The 17755-nt window shown below is 45.4% G+C and overlaps 1 protein-coding gene across 3 annotated transcripts; it reads left to right on the forward strand.

Moving 5' to 3' along the window:
- Positions 1–1000: 1000 nt before the first annotated feature.
- On the forward strand, positions 1001–17687 carry spef2 (sperm flagellar 2). Of its 3 annotated transcripts, none has more exons than XM_048244401.1 (38): positions 1001–1184; positions 1431–1533; positions 1727–1979; positions 2221–2391; positions 2496–2636; positions 2795–2859; positions 3107–3314; positions 3572–3760; positions 4054–4241; positions 4768–4936; positions 5120–5339; positions 5444–5544; positions 5640–5730; positions 5981–6039; positions 6134–6237; positions 6396–6643; positions 6731–6875; positions 7021–7175; positions 7480–7629; positions 8035–8130; positions 8257–8390; positions 8514–8641; positions 8862–9000; positions 9475–9612; positions 10314–10474; positions 10868–10957; positions 11215–11338; positions 11810–11984; positions 12328–12444; positions 12744–12882; positions 13164–13393; positions 13488–13594; positions 13813–13995; positions 14314–14406; positions 14621–14794; positions 15228–15416; positions 15714–15836; positions 17563–17687. In XM_048244401.1, exons 1-38 carry the CDS (start codon positions 1127–1129, stop codon positions 17626–17628), a joined length of 5424 nt encoding a protein of 1807 aa, XP_048100358.1. In that variant the 5' UTR covers positions 1001–1126; the 3' UTR covers positions 17629–17687. The 3 variants fall into 3 exon arrangements, with proteins under 3 accessions (XP_048100358.1, XP_048100359.1, XP_048100360.1); XM_048244402.1 differs by having other exon boundaries at positions 10871–10957; XM_048244403.1 differs by having other exon boundaries at positions 6734–6875.
- The last annotated feature ends 68 nt before the right edge of the window (positions 17688–17755 follow it).

The following is a 17755-nucleotide window of genomic DNA, read 5'->3' on the forward strand; positions in this document are numbered from 1 at the left end:
CTTTTTGTCATTATTTAACATTAAGTTTAATCATGTATCAGAAATGTGTCTGTCTTTCTTTTTATGGGTGAAAATATTAGGAGACACATTGATTTTCAGATTGCATAGGCCTATCACAAAATATGCATTGGATATTAATTGTCATTACCTATTTTCTATGGTTTCAAGGGCCTTAATAGCCAAACAATTGCAGGCATTTCATGGCAATAATTAAGCAACATAGGACAGCAATCAGTTGAATAAAGTTTTTTAAATAAATAAATGTATTTTATCCTATATCAAAAGAAAAGGCTGTATGTCTGAATTGTTTCAATGTAGTAACTAAACTGCACATTGGTAGCCTAGCCCAGGGGTTCCTAAACTTTTCCACGACAAGGCCCCCCAAATAGCCTACCACTAGGTTCTGGCCAAGGACCCCCTTATTAAACCCATCGACAATACTACGGCAAATGTAAAAATACATTAAGCTAATCCTAATAATTATTTTAGCCACAAGCACTTCGCGATGGAGCATACAGTGTGTAAAAATTGTATTTGGGGCTTTCTGCTATATGAGAGCTATCACGACTATTATTCCCAGTCATTATCATGGAAAATAATAATAATTTTCAGATATGCGTCACATTATTATAATGGCATTGTATAACAACCCTCATAGTAATAGGTATATTTTAAAATTGTCAAATGTATTTATTTGTTGCTTTTATTTTTCCCTCCAATTTGCTGAGGCCCCCTGGCACCCTCTCGTTGCCCCCACTTTGAAAACCACTGGCCGCCTGTGCATGGGAAGAAGTCTCTCAATCCTCTTAATCTCAGGAAAAAAAAACAAAAAAACATTCATACTTAACAAATAAATAGGGTAAAAAAGCAGATTTTTGCATGCACTTTTATTTGTGCGTGTTTGTTTGTGAAACCCTATTGGTGTACTGTATGTCTCGGCCACCTCTTGCTCTCAGCACCTGACGACACCTTCCACTCAGTTGACACGTTACCACGGCAACGACAGTCACGGATGTCTGTGTACAATTTGGTTAAGATATCGTGCTAGCCAGAAAACCAAAGCCATGGAAAGCCATAACGTTATCTAATTGCAATCAATAGATTTCAATGATTTATCTTGGGCAATATGTCTGATATATTGTGCCGATGGCTGAACTCAGAGCTTCGACTGTCAAAAGTTGTGGGTAAGTAGCCCGCTAACTATTCAGCATCTTTATTCAGTTGTTGTTAGCAGTGGTATGATAACGTTATTACTGATTGATAGTTCCCAACCCAACAGCTAGCTTTCTGGCAAACTAAACGTTAATTATGTTTTTCTTGCGAGGTAGGAAATGTTATTATTAGAAAAATATTATGTTATAGTAATTTTGTTTGCCACTAAAAATGTAATTAGAAGCTATTGTAACCGTGATTTATGCTGATATTCACAGAGCAGTCCACTATTTCCAAGGATTTTTCAAATGGGTATTTGATCGGTGAAGTTTTGCATAAGTACGAACTTCAGAATGACTTCGACCAGTTCTCAAAGAGCAGGTAGTTGCTACTTTAGTTCCTTGGCTACTTGGATGCTCGAAAAATTAAGAGTGCTTATTAAGTAACGTTAGTCAAAAAACAAGATCTCAATATTTTCATATCCAGAAATATTAGATTCAGAGTTCTCATCATGGATTTCAAATATGATGCAATAAATCAAGATCCAGCTCACTATCTTCCACCCTCCCTTTAGCTCATCAAATGCTAAGCTCAACAACTTCACAAGGATGGAACCCACACTGCACCTGCTTGGTGTGCCCTTTGACCTGGCCCTGGCAAAGGCGGTCATGCAGGGCCAGCCTGGGGCAGCCACAAGGCTCCTGTACCAGCTCTTCATCCTGCTGCAGAATAAGAAAAAGGCAGGGCTCACTGGCACAGCAATGGAGACCATGCAGCCGGCCGCCACTGCCCGCCTACACCGGGTGGAGAATGACATATACACTGAGGTGAGCTGGCCATCATAGCAATGAGTGCTCTGCCTAGGTCAAATGTATTTATATAGCACGTTGTCATACACAGTGGTCCTTCAATGTGCTGTACATGTTATGCACAAAACCAGACTCAGACAGAATCAGACATAAGAATAAATCAGAATAAATTAGGTCACAGTAATATCATCCCACTGAAATATCATCCCACTGTGTGATTTGTTGTGATGTGTCTGTTTTTGTCTCGGACGTCTTCTAGCGTCTCAAAATGGTGGTCAAGAGAGAGGCAGAGATCAAGATGCAGCTGATCAGCCAGCGGTTCGAGATGAAAGCGCAGGACATGTACAACAAGTCCGTCATGGCGGACCTGGTGGAGGACCAGAAACGGCGACAAGAACAGGAGCAGCTGAGACTCCAGGATATAGAAAAGGTACTCAGTGGGAGAGAGGGGGGAAAACAGCTGTCTGGTTTTAGTGACACCGCACTGAATACTTATTCTATGCTCATATTTACTCTGTTGGAATGTTATTGCAGCTCAGACTGACCCGCAAGAAACAGCAGGAGATCATGAGTCGCATTCTGACGGCCAGCATCCAGATTCCTAAGCCCCCGCCGAACCGCACCCTCAAAGCCCTCGAGAGGCAACGCCACCAGAGGAAACAGGTTGAGGCCAAGGTAGAGAGATAATCTTCTTTAGCATTAACCTGTAGTTGGGTGTAGTGGAATCGTCTGGAAAAGTGGAAAACATTTGCCACATCAGTAGGAGTCACTTCTAATCCCAATGGTATCCTCACCCAGTAAGACAAGTGTTTGACAAACTTTGCTTTGTCTAGAATGTTCATCTGGAAATTGCCCAGTTTGAGAAGAGCATAAAGAGACTGTGTCCTCCAGGCTTGAGGTATTTAAATTATTATGTGCGTTCTCTGATTATGGTATTATTCATGCTAATTAATACATTTTATGTCCTAATGTTGATATTTTCTGTGATGAAAATAGATTCTTACAAATAGATATTCTGTAATGCAAATAGAAAGTGGTTGAATATCTCGATCATGTGCCGCCCTCTACATTTCTCTCTCCCTTTCTCTCTCTCTTTCTCTTTCTCTCTCTCTCTCTCTCTCTCTCTCTGTCTTTCTCTGTGACAGTGATGGAGAGGTGGCCTTTGACTGCAGTACGGACACGGCCCAGGTGCTGCATCACACCCTGAGCCCAGACGAGATGATCAAAGCCAACTCAGAGTACATCCAGAAGATCCGCCAGCGCCTGGAGGAGGACACAGCGGCCCGAGAGCAGAGGGAGAAGCGGCGGCGCCGGGTCCTGGTGGAACAGCTTCGGGCCCACGAGGCCCAGGAGGTGACCACTGCACGACTGGACTCTACTAGTCTTACTAACTTATTTGACATAATAGTTCACCTGCTGCTTCACATTGAGCCATTCATGTATGTGGATCTGATCATAATTGTTATTGCACCTGAGATGTCATTTGTGTATCCAATGTGCAGTGTTATAAGTCAACACAATTTCCATGAGCAGCTAAAATGACATACAGTAGCACTGTGTCTCAGTGTAAACTGCATGCTGATGAGTCAGTGGCGCGCTTGCTCGTGTAGGAGGCGCTGCGGGAGGAACAGCTGGTGGAGCGTCTGATGCGTCAGTCCCAGCAGGAGAAACGGCTGGCCGTGCAGCTCATGCAGATGCGCCAGCAGAAGGAGGTCCTGCGCCAGAACCGCATCCTCCGCGAGAGGCAGCACCAGGAGCAGCGCCAGAGGGACTTCCAGGAGGCGCTGGACAGGGAAGCGGTGAGATAGCGGTGGGCTGCGTGGACAGGGGTCAAAGTTCACATTTCCTGGCCATCACTTCCTGTGTTCCCAGTGGTAGATAGACGTCACTCTGAAAACATGCACTACACTGAAAATGACTATGACATAGAGATACACAACCACATACAGAACATGAACATGCTAGTAGCTGCAATCTTGTGGACAGTTTACTGCATTCTTTGCTGCTTGACATGCTTGCATACTGTATACTGTAGGTATTAGCTAATCATGATTATGTGAGAGGTGATTGAAGCGCTAACCCTATTTATCAGGCTCTAGCCAGGCAGGCCAGACTGGAGCAGACAGAGGAGGCCCAGAAGGAAATTGAATTACATGATAGGATTGCAGCTGACCGGGCCCAGGTGCGGTACAGGAAGCACTATGACTTCTGCAAAGAGGTTCTGGAGCAAGTAGTGGACCTGGCCACCAAAGCTGGGGAGTATCGCCTCTTCACTGCAAAGTATGTACAGCATATTTCTGAAGTGCACCATGCCGTAGTTTTGATAGATGGACTGTTCCTGTCCAAATACCGGTACATTCTGTCTCACTTATTTGACTCACTCAAATGTTGTTATAGTTATGTGCGTGATAATTCTTTTGGAGTTCCTGGAATCCTAATAAGCTCAGTTTTTAGACCCTGATATTGTCATTTTATATGGTATCATGAGGTGTTCAAATAAAAAATGTAACTTATTGTAAATTATGTCTGCTTCCTTTTCCTGCAACTCATAAACTGTATATGGAAATATACCGAAACATATTTATGAATACATTTTAATTTCCAATTAACCAGTATTAATTAAAAATCACCTTTCATATCAGATAATATCCCATGTCCCATGATGTATTAAATAGACTGATTTCTACATTCATCAACATGGTTGCATGTGAGAGCAATCTAATAGGTACTTGCTTTGTATAATACACCACCACCACTGTTTGGCAAGTAGCTGTGTTCAGTAACATGAGGCCCCATGTTTCTGCAGTCTCATCCCTGCTAAGATGATGCGAGAGTGGAAGGAGCTGTTCTTTAGTGGGAAGCCCCTGTATGAGCAGGCCTGTGTGGACCCAGCACCAGCAGAACCCACCCCTGAGCAGCTCATAGAGTTAGAGAAGGAGGCACTGCTCAATAGACAGGACTATGATGAGTATGTGGTAAGTGCAGAAAGGGGGGCAGCACTATTTTTCTTTCCATAATACTATACCGTACATACTTTATTTACACATACGAAAATGTTAAGCTTTGAGTGTTTCATAGTACAAAACTAGCAGACATGTTCTTAAAAAAGATTCAAGGAGCTCTATTACATGAGATTAAAAAGACAAAACATTTGTAAGAGCATGACAGGGGACTGGGCTTGGCCTGAGGAAGGAGATCCAAAAAGTCCACCATCCAACAATGATATCCTTGGACACATAGTGCACCGGCTGCAGAACATTGTGAACCCACCTAAACCTGGGACCCCACCACCTCTGTTTCCTTGCTTCTTACTGAAAGCCTGTGTCCTCGGAAAAGTTCTCTCTGGGAAGACAACTTGCCTGTCCAAAATTGCACAAGGTTTGATTGAATTGGGAACACCTTGTCCTTGTACAGTAATTGGTATTTCTGAGTTGTCAGTGCTTTGTGTGTATTTAAGTGTTTTCTTATTTTGTTTTGTTTAGTCCATGGCATCCATGTCCTCTCAGCTACAGTTTTGATTCAAGAAGCCCTTGCTGCATTTCAAGCAGGAGAAACTGAAGTAGTTGAGAAGAAAGAATGTGAGGTCAGTGATATCTGCCCTGATGAGTAATCCAGATGGCGTCATGAGACGTTTTTGAAGCACACCCTGAACTCTGTTTTTTTTCTGTTTGGTGCCAGGCTGTAGAGGGCATCGATTCCCCAAACAAGGATGCTGATGAGTCAGAAAGGGAAAGTGAGAAAGAGGAGGCACTCACATCACATGAAGCTGGTTTGTGCGTTTTTTGTTGTTTTTGTTTGTGCTATTCTGTTCATTGAGCCCCACCATTTTGATGTTCTTTTCATAACTATGGGCAAAACCTTTTCAAGGTGATTGTGCTGGATAGTTTATGTGGAAATGTACCAGACCTATTTTGGTATTCCATGCTGTATAATAACTGCAATTCAGATAGCATAGGTGTCCCTGAGGTCTCATTTGCAAAAGATGAGATTTGAAAATAAATGTGTGATCTTATTATCAGCTACACCAGGTGAGGATCCTAAGCAGAAAGGAACTCCAGAGAAAGAGGTCACGCCTCAGGTGAGTTCGCCATACACACCATAGGGAATTCAGACCTTAACAGAGACTTGTCTTGGGTTCCTGAGTCACTCAGCCGTGAGGTGTCTGTCCATAGTTGTCCATGAGAGCGCAGCATGGAGCTGCAGTGGAGAAGGTCCTGAGGGAAGGCCAGGCGGTCCCCAATGAGCTTCTAGTGGACATTATTGTCGATGCTATTAGGTGATGAAATGTTTCATGTAATGTGCTGTACATTATGTGTTTTGTTTGAATGCTATGTATTCATTTTAATACCTCAGTTGCAACAGTTGACATTCAGTATAGTCAAATACATGTGTTGGACACTTATTTTTCTGACCATGTGTTTTTTTTCTGTTAAGGCATGTTCCAGCAGGGTGTGGCTGGATTTTGGATGGATTCCCTGTTGATGTGGCCCAGGCCAAGCTCCTGGAGAAAGCCCTGAGTGGCTCTGACCCCGACAAGCCCAGCGGGAAGAGCAGCAAGGCCAGTCTGGCCGTGGACAAGAACGTGCCTCAGGAGGCGCCCCCTTCCTCCAAAGCCCTGGACCTGGTCATCCTCATGGAGGTGGCGGACGACGTTGTTCTTGACCGCGCTGCCAAGCAGGCCAGTGAGTAACAGTGTGTTACGTCGTAATCCACCAGGTTGCCTTATTGTGCCTATGTTCCTGTTGGCATGACATGTAAATGTTTTCTAGTAGTTAAGGAGCAGAGCCCTGCCCAAGTGAAGGACGATGACCAAAAACCTGAAGGAGAGGTGCCCACTACTCAGGACGACACAACAGAACAGGCTGTTAGAAGCTCCTCAAAACTTAACCTGAAGGGAAAACAGCTACAGCACTGGTAGGAACTTTTTTGCCCCTATTCTTGAGAGCTGGGTTGGTATTTAGTTTGCAAGTATTTTCTCTTTCTCTGTCTGTGTAAGTTCATTATTATTATTTGTTAATTAAAAAATTTAAGAAAACATGTTTTGTCATCGTTGTGACAGGATAACAGGTTTCCAGGACACGTGGCCCAAACTGGAGGAGTGGTTTTCAGGGAAGCAAAATGTTCTGGTAAAGGTCAATGCTCAAGCAGATGAAGTGACAGTCTTCAAAAAAGTTGAACAAATTATTCAAGACACCATAATAAGCACTGAGAAAGGTAAATGCACCTTACTATACTGTACAATTCCCTTGTTTCATGTTGCTTATCATCTTTTGTTCCTATTTAGAGGTGACTCTTTATAGTTTAAAGTTTAAACCCAGTCCATGCTGCTGATTTTGAAGCAGAATACTGATGGCCATATTGGCTTGACGCTACAAAGGTCTGTGTTCCGGAAATAGAGTTATTGTCATATAAGAATTTGTCTGTTAAGAATTTGTCAGGTTAAGTGTGTGAAGGGGGTAATTAGATTAGATTAGCAATTTGAATGGCAGTTCTGAAGGTGCTGTGCCCTGTTTGTCAGCTGAGATTGCTGCCCAATCGGAATCGGTCTCATCTGTGGCCGGACCGCCTCTGTCCACGACGACCCCTGCTGCCTCCTCATCTGCTCTGGCCCAGGAGGGCCTGACCACCCAGCGACCCCGCTCTAAGTCCATAACCCAGTCCCCCAGAGGTGAGCAGGCTGGCAGGTGGACCATGGTCAGGTCCTGGATGTTACTAGTCCCTCCCAGTATATTTTTAGAGACTTTACATACAGTAAATTATGAGCAATTAGTCCTGAACATGAACTAAGGCACATGATGGTATGGCATGTGGGAGCAGCGGACCCACCAGTGTTTGTTCTTAAAGTTTTCTTGAATTAGCAAATAGATTTCGCCTCATTATTAAATTGGTTTTGGTTAGACATTAGACTTTGCACTTTGCCCACCATGTAAATTAGTGCCCTTAGTGTCAATCAGAATCTAAATCGGAGTGCGTAGACACAGTGGAGAAGATGAGGGGAGACATCAGTCTTCATATTATCATACTTGAAGCTGGGAGATCCAATTGCTCCAGTTAACATCTGTTTCTCCTACAGCATCACACAGTCAAATAGAGGGGCTCAAAGAAAAAAAATCAACTCACTCCATCGAGGGGAAGGACTCACGCCGCCAGCTTTCTGGAAAACTCTCTGGTAGGTGCAGAGCACTCCTTTATTGGTTCCCTTTCCTCACTTATTTAGAGATCGAAAGCTAAGTGTGCATGCGTGTCTGGGATTACTTTTTCACACAGTATCTAATCATAAATTTTTGATTCCTAGGAAGTGGGCTGGCGCCAGTCAGAAGGCTATCAGTGTCTTCCTCCTTTGAGCATGCTCTCGGAGAGAGTAGCAGTCCAGACTCAGCTGTTCCAGGGTCTGATGACTGGGTGTACGTGGACGAGCCTTTGCCTAAGGTACCACCACAGCCCAGGGTTCTCCCTCTGTCTAGCCACCTTCTTCAGCACAGTATGGAGAATGCAGTGACTGGCCTTATTAACCATCTGCCCATTCATCTGTCTTTTGTGTTTGGTGTTCAGGAGGTCTCTGAGTATCTGGTTCCCTACTGGGACAACGTGTGTGACTCTTATGTGACAAACGTGAAGGCAGTGATGCAGAACCTACGCAGGGAGAGGAACCTGATAATCCATCACCTGCACAGTGTGAGGTAACAAATATAGTGTTCACTAATGCTGGCAAAGATGTTAGTATCATAAGGCGTGTGTGTTTCACACACACTGAGGGACACACATTGAAATGCAGTTCTAATTTTTGAGATCAAACTCATGTCTGACTTCTCTCTAAGTTCTGTTGAAAACTAGTGAAAAACATAGGTGTCATTTTTAGCTGGTTGTTTTTAGCCGGCTGTTTACCTTTGCTTGTTGTAGGGATGATTTTAAGCAGTACCTGAAGCGTCCCGACCTGAAGCAGGAGTTTGTGTGCCAGTGGCAGCAGGACTTTAACACCATCCCAGACGACATGAGGGAGGACGAGGAAACCCAGGCAGAGCTGCACCAGCGCTTGGATGTAACTGAAAAAGAGAGACAGCCTTTGAATACACTTACTCTGCTTAGGAAAGAAGCACCAGTACACTTAAGGAAAAGCACTTCACATATCAGGGATGCCTACATTTGTGCTAATATATCACAAAATGTTTGGGCCAACAGATTACTTGATGAGACGAGTAAAAACTTGTGTGTCTGGTGAATCCCAGAAGTCAATGAGTACGACCAAAAATAAGAATAGATTTGTTCATATATCGCCTCTTGTATTAGAACCAATGAGTGTGTAACAGAGCAATTGTGTGTGACTGCAATATCCCTAACCCATGGGCTCCTTAAAGGCCATGACATAGCTACAGCTCTGCATGAGCTGCTGTCGCTACACTGTCAGTGCGTTGCTCTTCTTGAGTGTGTGTTGTTTAGAGAACTAGAGCGCCACGGTCAGCTCTTCTCTTCTCTGAGTCCGCTCTCCTGTGTCCCCGTCCGTCTCCGTCCACAGGACCTGCGTGAGCGCCTGTGGGACATCTGCGACCGGAAGAAGGAGGAGGCCGAGCAGGAGCGGGCGGCGCTGACGGAGGACGGCTGGCTGGAGGACCACGCCGCGCTGCTCCATAACCACTTCTACTCGCTCATGCAGGTACAGTGTGGAGGGAGCCCTGTCTGTCCAGTCTCTCAGGCAGCCACACTCCCAGACCATGAGCGTACATGACAACGCAATCGTATGGGTAGAATAGAGGTACAGGGGGAAGTCTACAAATTCTATGTGGAATAGAGTTGAACAGCTTTCCTTGCAGAACATTTCAAGACACACTCCAGCAGTTTATTATACCCCTAAATCTCTTCTCTTTTCCTCTGAAGTCTACATTCACTCAGAAGTTGTTTTCATGAAAAAAATCCTGTCATGGCCTTAAAGTGGCTTAAATAGTACACCTTATTACACCTAACTATCTGGCCCCGCCCCCTCTCCACACACTGCTCACCTGCTACTGGCTGCTGCAGCTGACACATTAGCTAGCTTGTTAGCATCTTCATTAAGAATTTTCCCGTCCCCAGGTATTCAGGATTGGTTTTGTGCACTCTTGATGCACTCTTGATGCCTGAATTGGCCCACCTGCGCTGTGATTGGTTGAAATCCTTGGCCATGACTTTGACAGCTTATTTCACTCATGATGTCTTATAAAATGTGGCAGACATCATACATATGTTAACCGGGTTCAAAACTTGATTCTCATCAGGGCTGGCCTTTCAGATTTCTCTTGTAACTCAACTGTGTTCAGGATATCACATCATCACAAAAGCCTGTTTGTGTGTTGTGTTGTGTTGTCCGGACAACACAAGGTGGAGGTGGACCGTTTCCAGGACACCCTGCGTCTCTTGCGGGACTACTACTACAGCATGCGTGGGACCGTGCTGCCGGAGGTACCTGCTGACTTCACCTGCATTCCCCTGCTGGACATCGTGGAGGACGAGGAGGGGAACGCTGGAGAAAAATCCAAAAGGTAAGTATAGGTATGTCTGGCTCCAGTCACACTTGGGATCTTTATTGCAAAGGCCTTTTGCAGATCTTTACTGCACACGGAGCCCAGATTTCTCGTCCGAAATATTCACACAATTAAATAATAGGTATGAATTTATGTTGTGTCAATCATTTTTGCACACACCGACTCTGGTCAAAAAAGTTTTGGGGACAGGTTTGATTTTGTGTGTGTGTTTTTTTTTTTTTTCATATCTGTATAGTGTCAGTGAACTAGATTTCCTACTGCAGTACCAAGGCCTTTAGTCAATCAGTCAATGAATCAGTAGGTCAATGCTGTGTGTGTGTGTGTGTGTGTGTGTGTGTGTGTGTGTGTGTGTGTGTGTGTGTGTGTGTGTGTGTGTGCCGGTGTGTGAAGCAGCCCCCCTGGCTCAGTGACCCCCGACAGAGCCAGCAAAAGTGGCGGGAAAAAGGACTCAGATGGACCAGAGGAGAAGAAAACAAAGATGTAAGTGACGCCCAGAAGGCCTAAGAACAAACCGCACCGTGCTCAATGTTCAGTGCTACAATGATCATATTATGTTAGATCAAACCATGAATTGAAAAAATAAAACCTTCCATTTAATTGCATGTAGAGTCGAGCATTGTCTTCAAGAGAATCCATAGACATTCTATCTTTTATTGTCTGAAGTGAATACGTCCATTGGGTTACTTTGAATCAGTCCCACTCACAGTAAGTACTGACTTCTGTCCGTTTGGTTTCAGCGTCCCCCTGATTGCGAGGAGGCCCCTTACTGCAGACTCGGCAAAGCAGAGGGGCTCGTCCCAAGCTGATGAGAAGCTGGTCAATGACACGTACCAAGCTGCCCTGACGGCTGTAAACAACCTGGTGGGTATTTATTTACACATGGCCTGGTCTGCTCCATCATCATCAGAACAGGGAATCATTTTACTATTATACGATCTATTTGCACATCATCCTGGAAGACTTTCTCACCAGGGTTGTGCACAATTCGAATTGCAATTCTACTTCCTGTTTGCTACCTCAATTGAAATGCAAGTGAAATTCAATAATTGAATTGGAATTTAAGAGCCAGTTTCAATCAAGGGGATGGTTGTTATAGTAGCTGATCCGTTTTACTTATTTGTGGTAAAAAAAAATGGTGTCATTAGTAGTTTCGTTAAAAAAGATCTTTTTGATTTACAGCAATGATGTAATTCTACAAAAGCAGCACTATGAGGTGTCATAGGGGCATGTACTGGGGTTTGTTGGTCAAGTTGCGCTGTGTTGGGTGTCCAGATGCAATGGCATGTGCTGGGGCTTGTTGGTCAAGTTGCGCTGTGTGGGATGTGTGTCCAGATGCAGGCAGAGCTTCAGCAGCAGGAGGTGGAGGAGAGTCGAGACAAGCAGGTGCTGGAGCGTGAGCGTCAGCTCCGCATGTCCCAGGCCTCGGCCCCCGCCACCTCCGCCAAGGACAAGAAGAAAGGAGGAGGAGGAGGAGGAGGAGGAGGAGGAGGAGCAGCCAAGAAGAAAGGTGCAGCCCCACCCCACCCATCTCTCTCTCTCTCTCTCTCTCTCTCTCGCTCTCTCTCTCTCTCTCTCTCTCTCGCTCTCTCTCTCTCTCTCTCTCTCTCTCTCTCGCTCTCTCTCTCTCTCTCTCGCTCTCGCTCTCTCACACTTTCTCTCTCTTTCTCCTTTTCTCTCTCTTTTTAATCTTTCTCTTTCTCTCTTCTCCCTTGTATCTACCTCTCCTTCTCTCTGTTTCTTTCTTTTTCTCTCTTTTCTCCCTCTCACTCTCTCTCTCTCTCGCTCTGTCTGTGAGCCCTGCTCTCTCTCTGTGTTGACCTTACCCCCGCTGGGCCTGCTCTGGTTCTCAGATTCGTCCCCAACCCAGGAGCCCAGCCCTCCGCCTGTCCTGGACCTGCAGGAGGCCCGCAAGGTGGCCATCAGGACCAAGATCAGACAGGAGTACCTGGCAGCCCTGGAGCATGAAGGTGACCGCCGCGTGTTCATTCAGTGTTGGGAAATGTTGAGCACATCACATATGGGTCTGAAAATCTTCCCTTAGGTCTCGAGAGTGACATAGTGTGACCACGAACAATGAAACACATTTTTCCCCTTCTTTTGGTTTTGTGTGTATGTGTGTGTGTGTGTGTGTGTGTGTGTGTGTGTGTGTGTGTGTGTGTGTGTGTGTGTGTACGTGTGTGTGTGTGTGTGTGTGTGTGTGTGTGTGTGTGTGTGTGTGTGTGCGCATGCCTATGTGTCTGTGTGTGTGGTGCTGTGCGCCCGTCAGACTGTGCGGTGAAGCAGCGTCTGAAGCTGATAAAGCGGCAGGCTGTGGAGACGATACAGAGCCTGCAGACCCGCGCTGACCACACCTTCAGAACCCTGGAGGACTGGCTGGGCGCTCGCTTCCTGGCTGAGATGGGCAGGTGAGGGCAGCCTGTGGTCTCATTGATAGGTGTTTAGCTGAGGCACATGATTTGAGCTGTCATTTTTTGGAGAGGGGACATCTTGGGATGTGTGTGGGTGATGGTCAAGCATAAGGAGTATATGTGAGTACATCACTGCTGAGCACTGTAGCTTTTGTGTGTGTGTGTGTGTGTATGTGTGTGTGAAGTCCTTGTGGTGTCAGAACATTTCTAGTGTGCATTGTTTGTCTCAGCAATGATGCAGTGTGGTGTGATGGAAACGTTTTTGTGACACCCCACAGCATCGATCAGCTGGCAGAGGTGGCGCGCCACCACATTGAATCGGCCACCAAAGTCCCGCACGAGCTCATGCTGGTGTGCACCGACTTCTTTGTGGACGGGGACCTGCGCGTGCTGCCCAGCCCCAGCCCTCCGCCGCGGCCCCCTGCCCAGGAGGTGCCCGTGGACACCACCCTCACCATCCTCCAGCTGCAGGCCTTCCACAGCCAGCTGCTCAAGGTCGCCCCCTCAGGTCAGAAACGGGAGCTCACCTTATTTTGTGTGGTGTGTATTTGACGATCCTTTTTCAGATATGTTCAGCCCTGTTTTCCCTCACGTGCTTCTAGGGATGCTGTCCAGTAATGAATTTTCAGAGATCCTAAAGGAGCTGACATTAATGAACATGGGTGACAACGACCTGCCAGACACCTGGATGAACATCTCAGAGTCTCAGGTACTCGTTTACATGCTTGTCGAGTACCCATACAAAGCACCCATACACATACACATACAACACAAAGCAGTTCTTAATCACATGGAGTGCCTGAACCAAACTGTCTGGTTGTAACAGATAACCAACAGTAACCAGACACCATACACCTACAGAAGCAAGTTCTAAAGTTGCTTTAACCATGCGTACACTGACCTCAATGAGCCATGACTTGTGTGTAGATCCTGGACCTGGTGACCGTCCTGTCTCAGGACTCGGAGATGCTGGACTGGCGCCTCTTCCTGCTCAGCGCCGCGCTGCCCTGGCCCATGCCCACCAAGCAGCTTCTGCTCCAGGTGCTCAACCGCTTCCGGGCCGCCGACCCTCAACACACGGGCTTCATCACAGAGGACCAGTACCTGCAGGTACCTCCCCCCCCCCCACCTCCACCTCCACGAAAGTACTGATGAGCAACTGATGAAATACTGATTAGTCTTTTTGCTTGCTTTTTCTCTCGCCAAAATGCAACCTAGGGTCTTTTTGTGAATTTCATTTAAAAGCATAATTAGGACGGAAGTGCCACTTTTAAGATTGACTGTATTGTCGTTTTTGGGTCAAATGGCCTTTTGAAAGTTTGATTCGGGTACATTCACAAAAAGACCCTAGGTTGCATTTTGGCGAGAGCTACGCTTTAAGCTCATTAGTATGTTATTTATATACAGACTGTTTCTTTTTCTTCTCAGATTGAGCTGTGGTTTACAAACGATGACACTTTAGCAATTCCTGATGACCCCTCTGAACCATTGCCATATGACAGGCTGGCTAACCTAAAGAAGGTGAGCTGCTATGCATGCAAGCAACACTTAACGCATATATCAGTATCTGGTCATAACTAACCCTAATATCACTCCTCATGTGTTGGGGTCATAACTAACCCTAAAATCACTCCTCATGTGTTGGGGTCATAACTAACCCTAATATCACTCCTCATGCGTTGGGGTCATAACTAACCCTAATATCACTCCTCATGCGTTGTGGTTTGCTGCATAGTTTTTCTTCACGCTGTTTGCGGAGCCGGACTCACCTGCAGCCCGTCTGGACTATATGGACATGCTGCTGTACCTGGCCGCCCACCGAGACGCCGTCCAGGGCTTTGTCCGGGCCCTCAGCCTGGTCACTGGACAACCTCTGCACTACCAGTCCAACACCAGCCCACTGCTCAAGGTCAGTAGAAATCACCTGATGTGTGTTCATGAAAGAAGGTTATACGATTTTCTCAAAGCTCTGAGGTGCGTTCAAATTCGGCAAACATTGCCGAACGTTTGTGGTGAACATGTTTTCTCTCAACAGTTAAATTTGAACGATTTGGTGTTAACATTCCATTGTAACGATAATTGCATTGTTACCTTTGTCAAGCTCACGTCCAGTTCCACTGTATGTTCGCAGAGAACTACCTCCTCAGACTGTTTGCGAGTCTTTGCAATCGCAAATTGCAATTGCAATTTGCCAAAAACTCAAGGCAAACAGAAACCTGTTTGCAAACGTTCGCCTATGTTTGCGAATTGGAGCGCACGTTCTTATCTAACTCTGAAGAGTGTATGTGTGTGTGTGTGTGTGTGTGTGTGTGTGTGTGTGTGTGTGTGTGTGTGTTCCCCAGTCGGTGCTATACATGGGAGAGGAGGCTGAGGAGGTGGCCGAGGCGGAGGAGGAGGAGAGCCCCGAGGGCGCTGACGGCGAGGGGGTGACCATCTCTGCCCTGCTGCACGTGGTCTGCCACAGAGACAGCAAAACCTCCTGCCACAACCCCTTTCAGCCGAACCTTAGTAGCAAGGAGGAGTATAAGGAGGTTTGGAACACACATATACATACTCATATTACATTATATACTATTCAGCACAGTGAACTTATACACTCCACTTATAAGAGACTTACACACTACACAAGTGTCTTGGATATTTCCAATCCAATCCAATTTCACTGATGCTTCAGAAACATACTTACATACATACATTATATTACATACATACATTAATGTTAAATAATATGTATGATGCAAGGTGGTATTGAATCTGTTTAGTGCTAAGAACTGATTCAACAATCGATCCTAATGATCTTAATACATGGCGGCTGGTTTGCCGGGCAGGAATTAATGAAGATCTACAAGGATCTGGGCTTTGGGCCGGAGGAGAAGGCTCCGTTCTCACTTCTGTCCCAGGTGCCCTGGATTCAGAACCTGATGGAGAGCACCCTGCAGTACCAACTCCCTGTGAGTCCTCCAATCACACACACACACACACACACAATCACACAAACAGTGGGGGAAATAAATATTGAACACGTCACCATTTTTTTATTGAACACGTCACACATTTTTTTCTGAGTCAAAAAGATAGTCAGAAGAGTAGCCCAAGAGCCAAGAACCACTTGTAGAAAGCTCCAGAAAGACTTGGAGGCACCAGGTCCAATTGTTACAGAGAAAATCATAGACAGTGCACTCCACCGCCATGGACTCTATGCACGCTCACCTCACGACTCCATTACTGAAGAAAAACATGTTGAAGCTTGTTTAAAGGGACACCAGGCAAGTCCTTTTAGGCAAGTCCCTCCACTCGGCAGCCATATGGCAACGCTTTTTGGGCACTCGTCGGGCATCCATTTCGGCAGAAATGCACGTGCGCAAGGTTTCACAACATCAGTCTTGCTCCAGCGGCGAGATCACAACACATGGTTGGCGCGATGTCTTCACAACACAGTGTATTCACATCACACCACATGATTGGCTCAATGTATTCACATGTCGACGTTTTGCCGAGGAAGTGGTGTGATGTGTAGTAACGGCGTTACAAACTAGCCCCATGCATTTCTATGGAGGATTTTTTGAGTGCTGTGTCTCCTCATTAGAAAGTCTCTGCCTGAGTGCCTTTTCTCTACAAAGCTCCCCCTAGCGTCTGTACATGTCGATACGTGTGCGAGCCCTCGCTCGGTCTGAAGCTCTTTTCTTTTTGTTTGCATCTTCCGTCAAGGGTTTTCGCTGCTTCTTCGCCGGCTCTCATTATACACACGTTTGCAACAATCGCTAGCCGGGTTTCGTTAGCCTGCCTCTGTGCTGTGGATGCAGGATGTAAACTGATCCTGCTTCTCGCGATATCTGAGACTTGTGAGACTGAAGGTCGCGGGTAGGATACACCGAACTTGCAAGCGGGATATTCTTCCAACAGGCAGTAGAGGCAGGCGAGAGAGTCTTCATTCGCCCTGTAATGAGTCATTTAACCATATACCAACTTACGAAGATGATTAATTAACACGAAAACATTGCCAGGTGTCCCTTTAAAGTTTGCTACACAACCTTTGGACAAGCCTATGAAATACTGAGAGAATGTAGTCTAGTCAGACGAGAGCAAAATTGAACTTTTTGGCTGTAATACTACACACCATGTTTGGAGGAGAAACAATCACCCTCACATCACCCTAATAATACTACACCAACAGTGAAGTTGGAGGTGGAGGCATCATGGTATTGGGCTGTTATTTATCTCATGGTACTGGCAGACTTGGAAGAATGGACCAAAATCACACCTGAATACTGCGACGGATTAGTTCCTTCATCCAGGAAATCTTGAAGCTGTCATTACAAACAAAGGCTTTTCCGTAAAGTATTTAAGACATTTCAGTTGGGCGTGTTCAAATTTGCGTTCAATACTTTTTTTCTTGTGTCATTCCACTTTATTAAATATAACTTTATTTAAGAACTTTAATGTTTGAATTTCTTTATGTGTGTAGATTTCCTGAGTCCGGGGAAAATTTCATGTGAATAGCTTCATTGGAAAAAAATGTTGAGGCGCAATACTTATTTCCCCACTGTAAAGGCACACATAATCACACATAAACACACACACTTGCTATTGTGCTATTGTTAACATCATGGCATAAAACAGTCTTGAAACTAATCTTCCTGCAATATCCTCAGTCTGTCATTGCTATTTGACCCACAGGATGTCCATAGGATCTTGTATGCCCCGCAGAGTAGGAGAGAACCCTTGGGCTTCAGCATGTCATAAACTACACCATCCAAAATAAGTACCCACTGTATCTCCACAATAAACTTGGTTATTCTTTATACATGCATAATTGCCTTTCTATCCAAATGCATATAGTTTAGAGTGTGCTTGGCAAACAACAGGTAAT

This window comes from Alosa alosa, chromosome 5 (assembly GCF_017589495.1).
Source record: "Alosa alosa isolate M-15738 ecotype Scorff River chromosome 5, AALO_Geno_1.1, whole genome shotgun sequence".
In the NCBI taxonomy this organism is placed as follows: Eukaryota; Metazoa; Chordata; class Actinopteri; order Clupeiformes; family Clupeidae; genus Alosa; species Alosa alosa.